This window comes from Bombus pyrosoma, linkage group LG5 (assembly GCF_014825855.1).
Source record: "Bombus pyrosoma isolate SC7728 linkage group LG5, ASM1482585v1, whole genome shotgun sequence".
Classification (NCBI taxonomy): domain Eukaryota; kingdom Metazoa; phylum Arthropoda; class Insecta; order Hymenoptera; family Apidae; genus Bombus; species Bombus pyrosoma.
The window spans coordinates 1,312,882-1,330,398 of record NC_057774.1 but is presented as its reverse complement, the minus strand read 5'-3'; the positions used below and the strand labels follow the sequence as shown (position 1 = coordinate 1,330,398).

General features: G+C 37.6%; 2 protein-coding genes across 12 annotated transcripts in view; one reads left to right on the top strand and one right to left on the bottom strand.

Moving 5' to 3' along the window:
- LOC122567474 (septin-7-like) overlaps window positions 1-17,517 on the top strand; it is a 45,277-nt gene that overhangs the window by 1,625 nt on the left and 26,135 nt on the right. For 4 of the 11 annotated variants that reach the window (XM_043726019.1, XM_043726018.1, XM_043726017.1 and 1 more), the window contains exons 1-2: window positions 11,922-12,453; window positions 13,234-13,627. The exons of 1 other annotated variant lie outside the window; for it this stretch is intronic. In XM_043726019.1, coding sequence (XP_043581954.1) covers window positions 13,289-13,627 — 339 coding nt within the window. In that variant the 5' untranslated portion in view covers window positions 11,922-12,453; window positions 13,234-13,288. Of the gene's footprint in view, window positions 1-1,787; window positions 1,947-3,878; window positions 7,226-8,902; window positions 8,905-8,930; window positions 10,114-11,880; window positions 12,454-13,233; window positions 13,628-17,517 lie in introns of those variants that run through there. 6 more of the 11 variants (XM_043726026.1, XM_043726025.1, XM_043726028.1 and 3 more) reach the window with 5 other exon arrangements.
- On the bottom strand, window positions 70-1,698 carry LOC122567499 (lysophospholipase-like protein 1). The gene is made up of 4 exons (XM_043726094.1): window positions 1,042-1,698; window positions 809-933; window positions 469-729; window positions 70-386 (listed from the first exon to the last, which is right to left on the bottom strand). Exons 1-4 carry the CDS (start codon window positions 1,118-1,120, stop codon window positions 153-155), a joined length of 699 nt encoding a protein of 232 aa, XP_043582029.1. The 5' UTR covers window positions 1,121-1,698; the 3' UTR covers window positions 70-152.

Sequence of the window (17,517 nt, the reverse complement as noted above, 5' to 3'; positions counted from 1 at the left end):
CTTTTACTTTAACATTTTAAGTATAATCTTTCTTATTAGTTTCTAAATTTTGCTCGAAGAATAAATACATTTTTTTCTCATACATATATCGTTTATTTAATCAAAATATTTATAACAATATTTTACAAAAGTACAAATTTCGTATAGTTAAATTAGTCAGATAATTTCTGTGGTAAAATGTTCAAAAGCCACTCTTTGAAGGCCTGTATCTCAATCCTACTTAATTCGTGATCTACATCATTTAATGGTACAAATTGGTTATTAACACCAAGTTCTTTTAGACCGTTATAGCATTCTTCTCCCCATTTTATTGGGACGAGCTTATCATCAACACCGTGAAATTGCAGAAGAGGTGGAGCTCGTATTCCTGGATTGTTTTTCAAATGCTATACGTGATAACAAAAAACAAGTATCAAATGTGTTGATATTAAAAAATAATAATATGGGAGTTTATATCACCATATGTACCTGATATACAAATGAATTTCTATTAAGAAAGCTAGACATAGCACAACATCCAGCTAAAGATAATTTGTACCTATATGATAAATACATTGATAGGGCTCCTCCCATTGAAAAACCAGCAAGAACAATTTTATCATTTGGTATACCATCAGAAATTTCTTTATCGATAAGTTCTGCAATAGTTATACACATTGAATTTATTGATTCAGCATCTTCTTGGGCTTCTATAGATATGCTCTTACGATCGAACCATACATGGCTTCGCTGGAATAACAATTATTTTGTATACATTACCAATCTGTTTTATGTGGTTTAAATTTATTGTGTCAATTTATCGTATTACCATCCCATGAAGAGGAGTATAAGGTTGAAGAGGTGCGGTAGGGTAAATAATTTTTATGTGTGGAAATTTTAATTCCTCCCTATTCAGAATATCGATCCACTCTTTAAAATTACACCCAGTAGCTCCTGAAATAGTAATATGAAAAATGACTTTCAACGTTCATCTATTAATTATTTCATATAAAAAATAATCAATAATAAATAAAAACTTATTGATAAGTAATATAAATGTACCTGATCCATGAAAAAGGAATAGAGTAGCACTATGGATGTTACTGGCATTTACAACGTTAATCTTAGGTAGCTTAGCCATATCACTCTTAACGTTTTATCGATGATGACGCCAAACTAGTCAACAATCAAAAACTGATTGATGACTTTTCATATTGTTTATATAATTATCTACTCGTTTATAATCATTATCTTCCCTTTATCGTGCAGAGCAAGACGTCCAACATTTGGATCTTACAATTCCTAAACGAATAACTTAAATATTCCTATTCCGTGAAGGTAGTTCTCAACGTTTAAAAATTGTATGATAGACTTAATAAAATATATATGTACATATTTAATATATATTTATTTTTTATACTAATTGTAAACAGGGATAAAGAGTGTGTAAATCTATTAAAAACATTTATACAATGCACTTTGGTAAATAAAGTCACGTTATGTATGCCATGTAAAATATACGTGTCTCCTCTAATTCAAATATTTATCAATTATCGTAAATTGAAATATCAGTCTAAGTTATAGCATGGTAATATCTCGACGTTAAATATATATTATGATATAGTCGAAACAAATACAAAGTATTTTCATAGGAATTGTACGATGAAAGTGTTGGGTCAATTGTTTATAAAAAGTTTTCGCTCGACGGTCGATTCGTTGACATAACCTCGTTTCTGCGCACGCATATCTCGATTACCATTCGACTTTCTTCGAGATCATTTGAAAACGCATGCCAGACAGCGGTAGCGGCTGGGTTAAGGCATGAGTAGTTGGTCGCGTTGACAGGGTTTGGTGTCGTGTCGATGGATACGTTGGTGGTGTTCTGCTAAAATTTTTCTCACGCTGTTCGATCGGTAGAGTTATGTTTAATGAATCGTAACGACCTAGCGGAACGATGCAGAGAAGTGGTGAGTAGTGAGAAGCATCCTTCATCGCGTGCAATACGTAGAAATTCGATGGCTCGTTGAGACAACCATTTTGAGGGCGCCAAATTTTTGCGTCAATACACAGCGCCGTAAGCTGTAACTGCCCGGTCAATACAGCAGCCGACCTAACCTACCAACTATTTGATGAAACAGATTTTCAATCGTTTTAATTTAATCACATAAATTGCATTATTACTTTTTGTCCTTTACGATTGCATCACATATATCTTTAGAATTGAGATTCCTCTGAGTTTTGTCATCCTACAACGCGTAGTTCATTCTTACCTTCTTTTGTATCATGTACAGTTCTTACTATTCTCTTTTCGTATGAACTCTGTCAACAGCAACATTTTATGAAAACATTGTGCGAAACGTAATATATTCTCACTTTTTTGTATTACGTATAGGCATATTGTGTGATAATTAATAACCGACTTCCTATTGCAATAAATATTAGATAACAATATTATAATACTATATGTGTATTTTTCATTACAAGCATTGTGTACACCATGCATAATGTGCGTATGCAATTTCAGATTCAGACAATGTTAATACAATTAAAATACTTAAAATGATTTAATGATTTAAATAAGCATTTGTTAAGATCAGGATAAGTATATGTAAATTTTTTGTCAACTAGCTTTTTCTAGTAGGAATTAAAGATAGAGTTTTCCTTCTATTCTCGCTGTAGAAGATCGTGCAGCTTGCATTACTGGTTGTACGGTGTAGTTCAATGTTATGTTTCATCTCACTTATCACCATCACTTACTCAACCGTACACAAGTGGTCTAAATAGCACGGTGTAAATTGCCATCTCAAGTTAACCAGGAGGAATCAAAACAAATCTTTTCTGAGAGCTGAACTCCCTTCCTGTGCGCTGTTTATCTTAATTACATTTGCTCTATGTCTCGCAACAAAAATAATACAACTTGATTATTTTAAATTACCTTATAGAAATTATTTTTTATTATTTTAATTCCGTATTTACAAGCCAATAGATACATTAAAGTTTGCAACATTAGTATTTATTAAAAACATATCAGGAATATTGTTGGTACGGAAGGAATATCATATAGTAGCATCTAATATTAGCGTATAGTATTAATTTTTGTGATCCAGCTGTTTTACCAGTGACCGTAATGCTGTGCCCCCAACTAGCTCGTTTTCTTTAGTCATGTAACATTAAACTATTATTCTACACGACTCGGTGAAATCATATCTGTTGCATATATTTTGATCTTGGTAGTAATGCAATAGTAGCGAGTATGTACATCTTGCCTGTCCGTGTTTTTTACTTTCTTCTTGAAAGGTGTGTCTATCTATATCCTTAGTGAAAGAAAGTTACAATCTTATCGTTGTTTCTAATCCATTAAGGACGAACGCATTACATTAACGCAGCATTTCATTTGTGACATTTTTCAATCAATTTACACTATCGAATTCTGTTCATTTAGTTTGTTTGTTCGGTCATTCGTTTTTTTTCTTAACATTCTGACTACGAACAATAAATTTCAGGGATTTGCTTAGTGTCTTTCTCGTCGCTAATTCTCCCACCTGGATTTTACAATTCTCTGACATTTAAAGAATTTGACATATTTGTAACATCTTTATACTTTTAATGGGCTAACGAAACGAATAATTTCAGATTGTTCTTCGATTTCACTTGTGAAATAATTTTACGTTGAATACGAGGAATCATCGAGTAAGGAGCGACGAGGAAAAAAAGGAAATATAACGATCAGTTATTACTGATTGGCGACGCATTCCGAACCTTGCTTTATTGTACATTCATTTGTCTGACCTCGAAGCTAAACTTGAATGAATAGCTATCTGTATTTAAAGATGGCTCGAACTTCTTCTTGTCGCCTCTTCCGACTGCATCCTGAATCGAAGCTTCTATTTAAACGATCGTCGACTGAAAAACATTAGCTAAATATTAGCAACTTATCGATAGTGTCGTTAATTTGGTATATGTACATATGTATGTAAGATAAGAAAGAGTAAACGAGAATGTAAGTAAATTATACGGCCACATGTTGGAATTTCATTTTTGTAATCTTTATCTTATCGATACCACGATACCGTAACCGATAATTTATCGATAAATTATCAATAGACATTTCCAAATTCTCTAGGACGTTTGAAGAAATATTGAAGATGCAAAGAGATATATAAAATATTCAAAGTATAGCACTCTCCATAATATTTAGTAGATAAACGAATTTTCTGGCTTCCATCTTTTTATAATTATATTGGTAAAAATAAGAACATTGTATAAATATTTGGTATTATTAAAAGAAAATCGAATAGCGAAACAAGCGTTTGAATAGCTGAATAATCGAGTCGCTAAAAGTACCGATCTTCAAGTCGGTTTGCGCAAAATGAATTTTATTCGGCTCGAATTTCGAGTATACATATATACGTACTCGACACAGCGAGCAACTCCGCGTCATGTATTATTCACAACAAGCGTAGAAAGAGGCTTCGTTCGTTTCGGATTCTCCATATCCCGTCGATATTTCATCCACGTTATTCCATCAGAAAGAAAAAGCCATCGCTCGCCGTTAAAAATCAAACTTTCTTCTACTTCTGTCTTACCTCTGTGTCATCAACCTCTCGTTTATTTCTACAGCTATGCCTATTCTGTAGTGACATATAACTTTGAAGTTACACAATCCTATATCAAATTTTTGATTCTCTACTTTCCTAGAAAAATTGTACGGAGGAACGTAACATTTCGAAAGAACGTATAAAATTTCTTTTCAAAGCACTAAGCCCAGATCTCCAACAAAAAGGGTCGCGGCAACTCTCAACTCGAGACTAACTCAAGAGGGTCGCAATGTGTTTCTCGAGGTCTTTGCCACGGTTATTTTTAATTGCAATTAGTTTCATAGAAAATTTCTCCGCGAAGATTTCCAAAAGCTTATTTGTTTCGCGGTACGACTATTCCGTGAAACGAAAGCCAATGATTTCGAGCTTCACCGCGACGAATTAAAAACGATGGAAGAAAGTCCACCGTGTATCCATAAGTATTAGACACTTTCTTTAGTCCATTTTTCTGTCCATTAGAAAATGCCATTTTATGGAAATAAGAAAGTGACGGATTATAAAAGGGGCACCGTAACTCGAAATATATTAGAATACTTCGCGCTAAAGCGTTAAACGCGTCACTACAGATGCGTAATAGATTATGCGTCGATTCCTATGCAAATTCATACGCAACGATACTATCGAGTCGTTGAAATAAAAATAATGAATAAATCGAAATGCGCGGTGCGTATAGGATGGAAGTTGGGCGGGTGATTGACAGGGCAACAGCCACGGCAGCTTAGAACCGGTGCACCGGCCGGAACGTAAAATAGAAAGAAGGAAAGAAAGAAAAGAGGGAGGCAGAGAGAAGACGCTAGGTTTAACATTATAATTGTGCCGCGCACAGAGAACGGCCGGCCACTTCATCGCCGGCACGTGAAACACGCGGAGGCTCGCCACCACGCCGCTGGCCTATCGTGAACCCGCGTGCCTCGTCAACATTTTAGTACACTTTCTGTATTCGACGTATAAAGTGTAGACACGCGGAGCCCTTCACCGAGTTACCGAACATCGCTAACCGGTACACGAGGATCCAATTCTTTTCGCGTTCTTCCTCCGTTTCTTCGAATTTCTTGCGATTCCACGAGTGGAATCCTTGTCATGTGTATAACAAACAGAGCAGTGGTAGTGGTAGCAGTGTGGTTTAAACACTTTAAACTGTAATCAGAGCTGTCGATTCGACGTTTGTGTCTCTCGATTACTCTTTGTTTCTGTGACGATTCTTCCTTGACGATGAAAAACGCGCGTGTCGATGAGAAGGAATCGAGATTCCGTGTTTCGGTTGGACGACCGATCGTATTTCGATACGACTGAGCGAACAAAGGATTGGACCAAGGACGAAGCAAGCGTATGGAGTTAGCCGGGTCGTCCAAGTGATCGGTCATCGCGAGCACTGTTTTCATCGATCGAGATCGTTTTATCTGGCAGAGTCGTCGTTCGATCGGTGGAAGAAGGAATCGATGGAATTTCAAACGCTTTCGTTCCGCGCGAGTAACGAGAAAACGCGCCGTGAAATTTCCAGCCAATAGCTCTCCCTGGCTAATCTAATTTCGAGTCTTCCGCCGCTTTTGTAGCGCTGCACAAATCTTAGGAATCTCGCTTCTATCGCGGTTATCTCGCGTTATCCGATCCGTCGATACGAACGAGGTGAAACGAGGAACATCCGATATCGAAATCGAGAGAAATCAACGGGACAGCCAGCTTATTAATTCCATCTGTTCGATCCATCTCGATACAGAGTTATTATTTTCTCCTCTTTTTACATGCATTTACGGTCGGTCATCGGTTAGTACTCTGATACGTGTTTAGTAGTTTACTACGATATTTTACCTACGTAGGAACGTCGCAGAGGAATTCTTCGCTAAGAGCGAACGTTATCTCTCGTTTAGAGCGATATCGCGCTCGGAGGTCTTCGATAATTTGGTTTCGACGTTTCGATCCTGCGCTTTTGGAATTTTTCTCTTCCGATCTCTTTTTTGTTTCGACGACGAGGAAGAACATTTTAACGTTTTATCTCCTTAAGCGCCAACACTGCGCCAACGCAACATCTCGCGCAACATTTGCAATTTTTTCATCGGTCGATTTATTCTATTTTCCAGCGTCGCTTCGTCTGTTCGTTAGTGTTTATGAAAAGAAGCTGCAAATATTGGGCGAGGGTTTCATATATCTTTTTGCATCTTGAAAACGGTATACTTTCTTTGTTTTCTTTACCTTTTTCATCTTCGTGCTTGGCTTTTGGTGGGTTAAGGAGAACTTTAGCGTGAAATTTAAAAAGAGGATCGCGCGTATTAACGTTTCTTCTATCGTGTACTATTTTCCCCAAGCGTATGAGGTTTATCAAGGATAGCGAAAAATACGAAGATCGGATCGACGATGGGCCGCAGGATATAGCGGAGTTAAAGTACGGTCGAATGGATGTGCCAGAACCAGCACAAGGGGAATTCTCATGATATTTAAGATCCGACACCGGCATTTTCGCGGTTCTCTACTTTTTGCGATATCTATTTTCGTGCCACGTTTACTCGCGTCTCGAGCTGGTCCCGTGATTCCAGCGAGTTTCAAGCCCGAAAGAAAAAGTTTGATAGCAGCGACAAAGTAAAGGGGAGGAGTTGATATTCCAATGATCAAAATGGAAACCTCCACCGTGGTGTTTATCCCGCAAAATACACGTAAGCGACTTCTTTTGCGGTTCCATTAATTATCAATGAAATAATCTAGCGGCGTATAATCGTAGCACACGAACGAAAGAAAAAAAGTTTTGATTTTTCGATTGGCAGAGAAATTAGGGTTAATTCGCTGTACGTATGTATCTTGGCAGGCTATGGCCGTAAAGCGATCGATCCATTAAGGGCCAACGTTAAACGCAACGTTAATCATCGAATTAACATTTCGTTCAAAATCTTTGCTCGATTCTACTTTCCAACGTTATAATCGTAAAAGGAAGTTCTAAACATTTTGTTTCAATATCTTTTCCATCTAGGCAGATGATACAATTTTATATTGGTCCTTTGGTCTTTAAAATGCTAGCCTGCTATTAAAATTAAGATATTTTCAGAAAATCGAGTCGTTTAATTCGATTTCTGAGTGGCCGAATCGCGACTATGACCCTTCCGTGAAATCGACAGGCACAATTTATGCGTGTTTCACTTTTGTTAAACGAGACGGATTAATTCGCATCACATTATTGATATTTCGATTAAATTGCTCGCTCGAAAGACGTGCCTTTTTTTTTAATCGGATCGTCACACAGCGTTCTAATCGGTTGGAACGAGAACGATATTCGAGATATCTTGAGAATTGGAAACATCGTTAACTTTATATACGTCGTTAAATTTATATACGTATACGAGTTAGCAGGGAAAGATGCATCTTGGAACGAACATGTATCTGTGTATCAATAAAGTAGAATCAGAACGAGTACGTTCTACTGTAATGTTCTAACGCGTTAATACCCTGCTCGAGATAATTAGTGGATCGCCTAATCGAATGACCCGATTGCCCAATAAGGTTGTCCTCGGCACTTTGCCAGTTTCAATTACGTTAATTCCTTCGCTGCATTCCACAGTGTAGATTGACAGTGTAGAGAATACAAATCAATAATCGAGCAAGATGACGAAAAAGAAAGAACGTATGGCGAACGTAACGGTATAATAATTGAGGCACGATATACATAATCGGATGAAACTCTACTCATAATAATATTAATAAGCGTACTCAATACCCATTTTACGTAATTTAATACACGATAACCAATTTTCGAGTTACCTAAAGCAATTCATTTATTTGGAGAATTTGTACAACCGTTGAATATCGTGGCTTTGACAGAGGAGAACGTGATAATTATATGTATAAAAAATGGTCGCTTTTCAGGTATCCGCAAAAATGAGTTCGAAAAGCAAGATATTTATTAGCGTTACAACTAGCGAAACATTTAAAACGGCTGGTATCAGATTTTTCACTTTGAACGCGATTATCAAAAACGTGCAAATATTTTTCCTAATATATTATTACGTAATGTTTATTATTATTATTAAGACGAACATTTTTAAGAGATCTGCCTTTTTAGTCGTACGTTTCATTTAGCAAACCCGACGATATTTTGTCTGCAATGTACTAACATGAACGTTATTTTCCTTCAACATCGCCGGACCTCATCCTTATCCCCGACATCCTTTTATCGCATTCCTCCTTCCTTCCTCGCTCTCTCTCTCTCCGTTTTTCTGTTTCCGGTTTCACGCGGATGTTGGATGACCGCACGCTACGCGATAAACGCCGACACGATGACGATGATCGCTATAACCACGACAACGTCACAACCGCCACGGCTACTTCGGACACCACGGCAGCGGTAAGTTTCTGATAAGGCTAGTCACATTCCAATTGTCGGCCGACACGCGTGCAAGCGCGTCCCGTGTTCGCAATACTAAAATCACGGACGTGCTTTCCGTACTGGCAATCCGTACGATTTGGTTCACCTACCGAGGAGACTGTTTCGTTTACCATTGCCTCTTGCCCTCGCATTTTCTTTCATTCGTAATTCGTTGACGAAATACGACCGATCGATCTCTGCTTCGATCCTTTCAGTGGGCATATTTTCCACACCGATACCGTACTTTTATTCCTCCAAATCTTGACACGTTCAATCTACTACATTTATATCTAGCATATTACCTGAAATCTTTTCGTAACTTACGTAATTCTCTCAACTTTCGTTATTCTCCTCATTATCGTTATTTAACTATTTTTTTTGTAAAATAATATATATATATGTGTGTGTGTATATTTTCGTTAGGAATTAATATCCGGTTCGTAGCTGTAGCACTATTTAAGTAATGACGAAACGAAACCATCGCTTCAGCATCATCGATGAATTGTGTCGGATTGAACGTGTTAAGCGACAGTTCTTTTCTGTGATCTTTCTGACACATGCGGTCTAACGTTCGAGGAAAACGTTCGAGATATCAGTGTTCGATGATATAGTGATACGATTCACGCGAACAATCAAGATCATCACAGTGAGTAAGGTGCTTGGAACGCAAGGTGCAAGTTTTGCACCGAAACGAAGGGACAATCGATGTGCGACTCACGGCGCGGCCTATCATGGAATTGCGATAACCACTGATAATCAGGCTCGTTGGAAGTTTTCGCGTGAGCGTGTCCAATTAATCCTGTCTTCGGTGTTTAATTGCCTTTGTCATATAGACACGGGAAATTCGTTCCTTAAGTAGTTGAATTAATTATTCCGAGGGTAGAGGCTTCGCTATTGTGAGCTGCTAGTCGTTTATTCGTGTATTTAAAGTTGTTCCTTATCGATTCGTATAATCAATTACGTGCTCGAGTGCCGAAAATGTTACGGACGTCAGAGGGTATGTAAAGTCTGACGAACGGCGATGATCGATTGAATTCTAACGAGTGGTGCGCGATTAATAAAGAAAACGAGGACGATCGTTCTGACGATAGATTCGTTAAAATGTCAGCATCTGCAGCATCGAGACGTCGTCTAAACCCGGCGATCCTTGCCAGATACAATGGCCAACTAACCAAACCGTCTCAACAGGTAGTTACTTTCGTTATATTTTTTTCTAATGTTTATTTATTTATTCGTTCGATAATAAATTTCTGATAAACGAGAAATAACAAGTAATACAGATAAATGGGAAAGAAGAGAACGAAAATAACAAGGTCGAATTGTTGCTGGCTGATACGTAGTTTAAAAAAACCGAAAGATTTACGAAAGAAGTAGCAATCGATGGTAAAAGATATCCAGCTAGGCAGATTTGTTTCACATTTTGTCACTACAATCGTGATAGATGTTTCTCGTTGCAATACTAATGACATTTCAAAATGTTTCATATTGTTCGTAAACGATTTCGTTTCTTCGCTATATACGTATATACACATATACAATCAAGGTTAAGCTCTATTAGCATCCTTATCTACATGCAAATTCTCTAAATTATTTTATTTTTTAGTTTAGTTTATAATACTATTCGAATATTGGGCCGAAGGATAAACGTTGAAAGTAGGTTAGATATCAAACTGTGATACATTTAGGTAAAGCGGTATGAAATTATTAAAAATCGTCAAGTACCGAAAGAACGAGAATTGCAAAAGTTTCATTAAGCGTTCAGAAATAATGACAATGATCTGAATAATATTGTGTAACTTGAGTTCTTTACGGTGTCAATGATCGCCGATTGACTTGCCGAGTAGCCATGTCATGCTTGGTATTCTAACGTGACACTAGCAAGTATGTATACATATATGTACGTAGCAGAGAATACTTGAAGCATCGTGGCCTTAATTGAACCTGAGCTAATAAGAACATCGAACTATTAAGCTATGTGTATCGTTGTATTTCCGAATGCCACATGCATTCACAAACACATTGTTTGTGCTCTCTATCATTTACAATCTGAAATCATTATTCTTTAACAAATGATACTACAACGAATAGAATATTATTGCTTTTAATCTTATGTTTGGTATTAAAATTTGTAAAAGTCGTATTAGATATCAATTCGTACATTTTTAAAAAGGATTATGTACATAAGGTGCAGTTATGTGGAATTTTCGAATTAACGAACAACGAAGAAAAAGTTCACCAGACACCTAGCGCCACCATACCCGAGTAGTCTAGTATGTAGTTACATTTTACATCCATGAAAACAGCCGGTAAATAAGAGCAATGCTTTTTCTCATTCATTTTAATTAACAAACTGGACTATAGCTCATAATGAGCTTCACCATAACATTAATTATTGTCGTAACATGGCAACGTACAACTTTTTCACATTAGAAATTTCTCTTCATCCTTCTTATTGACATTAACATACGATACATTCATCTGTAATCTATCTATAATCTATACTATTCATAGGATACGCAATGTATGTAGATTCGCAATAATTTCAATTTTTTACGATACAGTTTGAAATACAAAATTCAGATTATACCGAAAGAAAGCTTAGCAACTACGTAATCCCAAACAGAAATCGAAATTAAATGGAAATACTTGGATTCGTAGGACAGTGACTGCGGTATATCTTCGTTTGTGATCTAGGAAAAATGGTTTTGAACAAGATGATTCGTCGGCTTGGAACACTGACCGAACTATATACACGGTGAGAACAATATGTTCGCTGATCCGCCAGGCTGCTCGTATAGCGTGTTCCTATTGGTCGTCGTTATTTCATGGAACACATGCGCAGTGAAGAGAGGCAGCCAGCTTCGTTGGTTATCCGACGAGCACAAGCGGCAATGTAGCGAACTTACCCCCACTTTTGGTGGTAGCTGCGTCAGGCGTGGTCGTTCGTTAGCGTTAGGGACCGCAGTACATCCGAGTCTGGCGAGTCGTATGAGTCGGTCTTCGTGTTGTCGCTTCGTCAACCTTTGTTGGCAAGACTGTGTGCATATATGCGCGCGTGTGTTAGTGCCTGTGCTTGGCAGAGAGAGGTCGTTTAACTTTTTCTTCCCCATCGTTGTTTTTCTTTTACTTGCCAATCCGGTGGAACGAAGAATAACGTTGTTTGAATCTTCTCTTTTCTCATAAAACAAGAAAAAATACGGAGAAATTATAATCGATAATGAAACAATGCATAGAAAAGTGAGAGTGAACGTGGCCACGTTCGGCCGGTTTGCCGACAGCGTGAATCACCAGCAGCAACACCGGCGTTCATGAGCCCACGCAATTCTAACCGATGCACGAGATTTCTCTCTTTCTCCTCCCTCTTTCACTCTTTTTCTTACTACCCTCTCTCACTCTTTACTCCTAGTACTACACTGTACTACACTAGTACTGTACTACACTGTGGCACTCCAGTGCCGTTTCATATTTGCGTACGCAAATTTTCCCGTTCCAGTGTGACAGATATAATATACACAAAGTCATAATATAGTGAGTATTTTCGTTGGTTTTCTTCCGAGCAAAGAGATGATTAATCATTTTACAATGGACACATATATGTATACGTGCGTGTTATATGTGTGCTCGAATAGTGCGTTCATTTGTAACATTATCAGCAAAGCCTATGACCGTGATATAGTTTCTGTTGATCCTGTGTAACAAAGGCGTTTCCAAGGGCACGTCGTGATTTTCACAGCGGGCCAACATATCGCCATTCAAGGGATCTTAATTCACACTCGAAATCCATTGTTTTTTTTGTATCTCCTGCTCCGCCCGTGTGACCAAAGATTCGCTCAAAGGAATCTTTTTTTTTGCAACTCTCCCTCCCACCCTCTGTCTCTCTCTCTCTCTCTCCCCCCTCTCTGTCATTTTCCTTCTACAATTGGAGTTGAATGAGAGTTTAATGCCTTATACAAAGTTCTTTGTAATATCACTATCTTTGATGAAGTAATCGTTGTAATTTCTTGAATTTAACGTTTGTGGGAAATCAGGATAAATGGCGATCTAAGAGAGAATACGCGCGCGCGCGTACTCGTATGTGATAAAATTCATTGCTAGCTCTAAGCAGTTATTATATTCACAGTACATTCTTTGTTTTTTTATTAAAAGTGCTTTTCCTACTGCAACGCTACTAGATACACACGAATTATACTTCCTTCGATCCTTAGACAAAAAGGAAAAGGAAGGAAATGTGACACAACTCTCTATTATGATTTTCTTAGTAAGAGGAATAAGGAAATTAGAAATATAGCAAGCTGTGTTTCGATATAGGGAAGAAGGAGAGAAAGAATCGTGTGGAATAGAAATCACGTGAAATCGTGAAGAAATGTCGACCGAAAATCAAAACGGCTCCGCCGGTACACAAAGCAACGGGATAAAAACGACGATCGGTTGGTCGTCGACGACGAGGACTGTCTCGAACAATTCGTCGTTTTTGCACACTAGTAATTCGATGTTGAACCGTGATAAACCGCGTCAAGTGCCACCGCCAACTTTGCCAAAATACACGTCGAGTTTTAACGCCGGTTGGAATGGAAGCGGCACGACCGAACGATTGAGCCGAGATCGCGAAGTTGGAGGTAGTTACAGACTGGCGAGCCTCGACAGGCTTGCCCTTAGGCAGAGGATACTTGATGGGGAGAAATCAAACGGCGACACCACGTCGGTAAGCCTAAATATTAGACACGGAGAAATATCGATCACGTATCGATTATTATCCGTAAGTCTCTCTTTGAAAATGTCTTTTTCTGTTACTCTCGATAGTTTCGATATTTTTGTTTTATGGTCGAGGCTATATATGCTATTCATACTACATTATCATAGAACACTTATGTATTTATATAAAATATTTTGCAGTTTGATTAGCACTATAACGAGATACGCGTATCGTGATAGTGTTGGTAAAATTTGAAACGAATTTGAGAAGGTATATACTGGTTCTGAGATATTTTCTGCAGGAATTCATTTAGTAAAAAATTAATATGATATATATTTCTCCAATAATGAAAAGTGTTTCTTCTTTTCTTGTGTAATAGATCGAGTGTTTCAGTTTACGGTAAAATCGTTGAGACTATGATTTATTCGCGTGTAAACGAATCGATACATGCATTAACTATATAAAATGAAGTAACATCGAATATCGACGATATGGATGGGATAGGAAATTCAATTGGCACAAATAGCAAGTTCGCAGTCGAGATTGCGACGATTAGTCTTTAAGGTAGATTTCATATCGATTAACTCAACCTGACTCGCGTTTAACGGGCCGGGTCATAGAACTTGTAACCTTAGTTGTCTTTGAGGAGCTTCATCGTAAATCTAAAATCGATAAGTCTATAAAGGTACCGGACGAACACGCTTTAATTACAAAAAGATTAATCAACCATGGAAACTGCGTGGAATGTTAATCCTTGCTATACACAGGGATCTTATATCAAAGTTGTAGATCTTTAACATTCTTTTAACGCTAAATTTACGAACCACGGCCAATATGACTGATATGAAATTTTTTATTAACTTTCAGTCTCTCTTTAAATTTGATCGTGGAATTCTCTTGGAAAGTATTTACACTGGAAATATTTTAAAATATTGTTTCTGATATTCTAGATATCAAGTATGCCGTTAATTTGCTCACAAAACTTTATGGGTTTGTTATCTATTTGTTAGCTACTGCTAAAAGCTTTATATCTATATTAAAATAAAGCTTACAATTATGTACGTTGTAACATATCATGCAAGAAAGTGCATCCTTTTCATCACTAAGTAACGCGAAAACGAGAAAATTAACAAGATTGTACTTGTCATATTTGTTTCCTATAATCTTTGCATTATTTATTTATCCAATTGTTATAGTAGTTGTAACGTTACAGAATACGTAGAGTTAACTTGTTTACAGAGATCTCGAAACAGATTCGAATAAAAATATTTTTATACCTTTTAGTAGAAAATCTTTCTAACGTAATATGTAAATCGAAAGCTACAGATGTAGATGCAAGTGAACTTTGCGAAAGCCGTTGAAGATTTCGATAGGTAGATGAGAGGTTCTATCAGGTTGTTCGTGACTCCGTAATCCGTAACTCAATTTTGCCTCTCGAAGAATCAAATTTTATATCCCTGACACGCTGGAGGTCGCTCGTCAGTCGTTTCGACATTCGAGGACCCCGCATAAAGAACCACATGATCGTTCCGTTTATTCCGTTCTTCTGACTCCGTGAGAAAGCTGCCTATGACTCACAGAATCTGACTAGGTTCGGCTTAACCAGTTCCAGTCGACGCTTGTTAATGTTCTACAAAAAAATCGCTATCGTTTCGATCGGACATAAATGATTAATTATGATTGCAACATGCAATTTCAGTAATGATTTACGATCAACATTTATCGCTATTAAAGAACTGAGAGCATTAATTCATAGGTACGTACTTGAAAATTGTGCATAATTTTCGAAATTTCACGTTCATGATATTACGTGATTCTTTATACTTACTTTACTTTGATAATTTCCATGTTAAATAAATATCGTTGATTTTAATCGGTTTCAGGCAAACAAATGAAATTTTAGCCTCAGAGTTCTTTCTTCCATACGAATTACGTTTATTCCAAAGATTCGTAAGCTTCACGAGAGATTATATTATACAACGTGATAGACGCGTTCTCGTCGTTTCGTTGCGTTTTTCGGGTGTTTCGAAAGCCTGGACAAATAAAAAATTAGACTTCGATGTAATCGCTACGCACATAAAAGGATAATTAGAATTTTCAGAATTCCAAAATTTGAACTTTATCAATTCGGTATACTACCCACGTGTGTACGATACGTAATACAATATGCGACGATCGTGGTTCGTGGAATTTCTCAATTTTCTTTAGAAATGCCTATCGTTATATAGGTGAAATAATTGCATCTCCGAATAAGCTAAAGATCGATGAGAATATCCTTTCGAATCGAACACGTGGCAAGTTTACCCTATGTACCCTCTCTAGTATGGTTGCATGCGCGAAGGGACAGGGAGAAAGAGAGAGAGGGAGAGAGAGAGAGAAAAAGAATTTGCTAGTCTAGTTGGATGTATGGCAAGAGCGATGGAAAGAAAGGCGGTCGAGGGAGGAACATATGGGGATATGGGGCATCGTTCTTACGTCCACTTTCATGGGCTTTTTCGCTCGCGGGAGACTTGTATTTTAATTCTCTCGCGTCAAGTATTTGCTTCCGATTTCTCAACCTCGAACCATACCTCCCATAGTCCGCGTTTATTTTTATATCCTTCCTTTTTTTAATTAGACTAAATTTCGTGCAACTTGTCGGAAACTCGAACGGATGAAACACGTTCTGTCGAATAAATAAGCACCGCAGGAGTGTTGTATGTAATTTAAGTAGCAAGACCAGAATACTTTGGCCTTGGAAACTCGAGTAGTCGTATCTAACTCTTCGATACACCGTTGTTTCGCTAAGTGTTTTACCTATTGTTTTATATATACATATCAAAATTCCATCGTAGAAGTTAAATATCGTTAATTAACCAGGATTGTTTGTTAATCTCGATAGACGAAAAGTGAATCAAGGGCTGGTGACGAGAACGATCCTTGTCAAAGTTCTTCAATTTTTATAAATCGCAATACATGTACCAGGTAATTTCGATAAAGTTTCGAAATTAATTGCATTTTGGTTGTAACCAAGTTGGAAGCAATATTAGGGGCGGACACGTGGTCGTAAAGATTTGAGAGTCACTGAGATCACGCACATGGCTACCCTTCGAACTTATATTCGGAGGAAGGGGTCCTGTCCGTGTTACGGGGCGATTTTAACCGAGGGTTCAACCCCCGATGGTGCGTCATAGACAATAAAAAATACACTGTAATTCGTGACTCACGAAACGACAAACAGATACACTTGAAAGTGGTTTTTAAATCAAAGGCGTCGTATATGCATACGCAGGGATATCGTTTGGAAATTGTTCAGGACATTGAAACGCAAGTAGATACCTGTACGTTTATTGGGACGGCGAGCATGGAAATATACAAAAATATGCAAATATGCGAGGAAAATTATCGTGGAAGAGCGTTTGTCCAAAATTGTTAATCAGAACGATGATAAAAGTGGTGTCAATAGAACAAAAGTCGATGGGTTTTCCTCGCCGTTTATTATTTTTCGTTCGCGTAGCAAGTTACAGGTATCAAAATATCATATACGCGTCAAATTCTCGTTAAAAGTGACTAAGAAATTATCGACGTCGGCGATCATCGCCTCTTACGAGTCTTTACCGATACGGAATCGGTGATGAAACGAGGATGGAAGCTTCCAAGAAGGACGGAGAAGCCTGGCTCGATAGATAAAATGGAAATTTATGACTTCCGTAATCGTGGTCGACCTTAAATGAGATCATTGTTCCGTCTCGGATAAATGCAGCTGGTCGAAAAAATTTTCAAGTCCCTTCTTTCTTCTACGTACGTAGATGACACAGTGGCCGATGTGATCGTCGCCGACTGAGTTGAAAGATACAAGAAGTTTTGTTTCAAATTGCGGAGTAAGGAATATTTGTTAAAAAATTGGTCAGAGCTGAAGA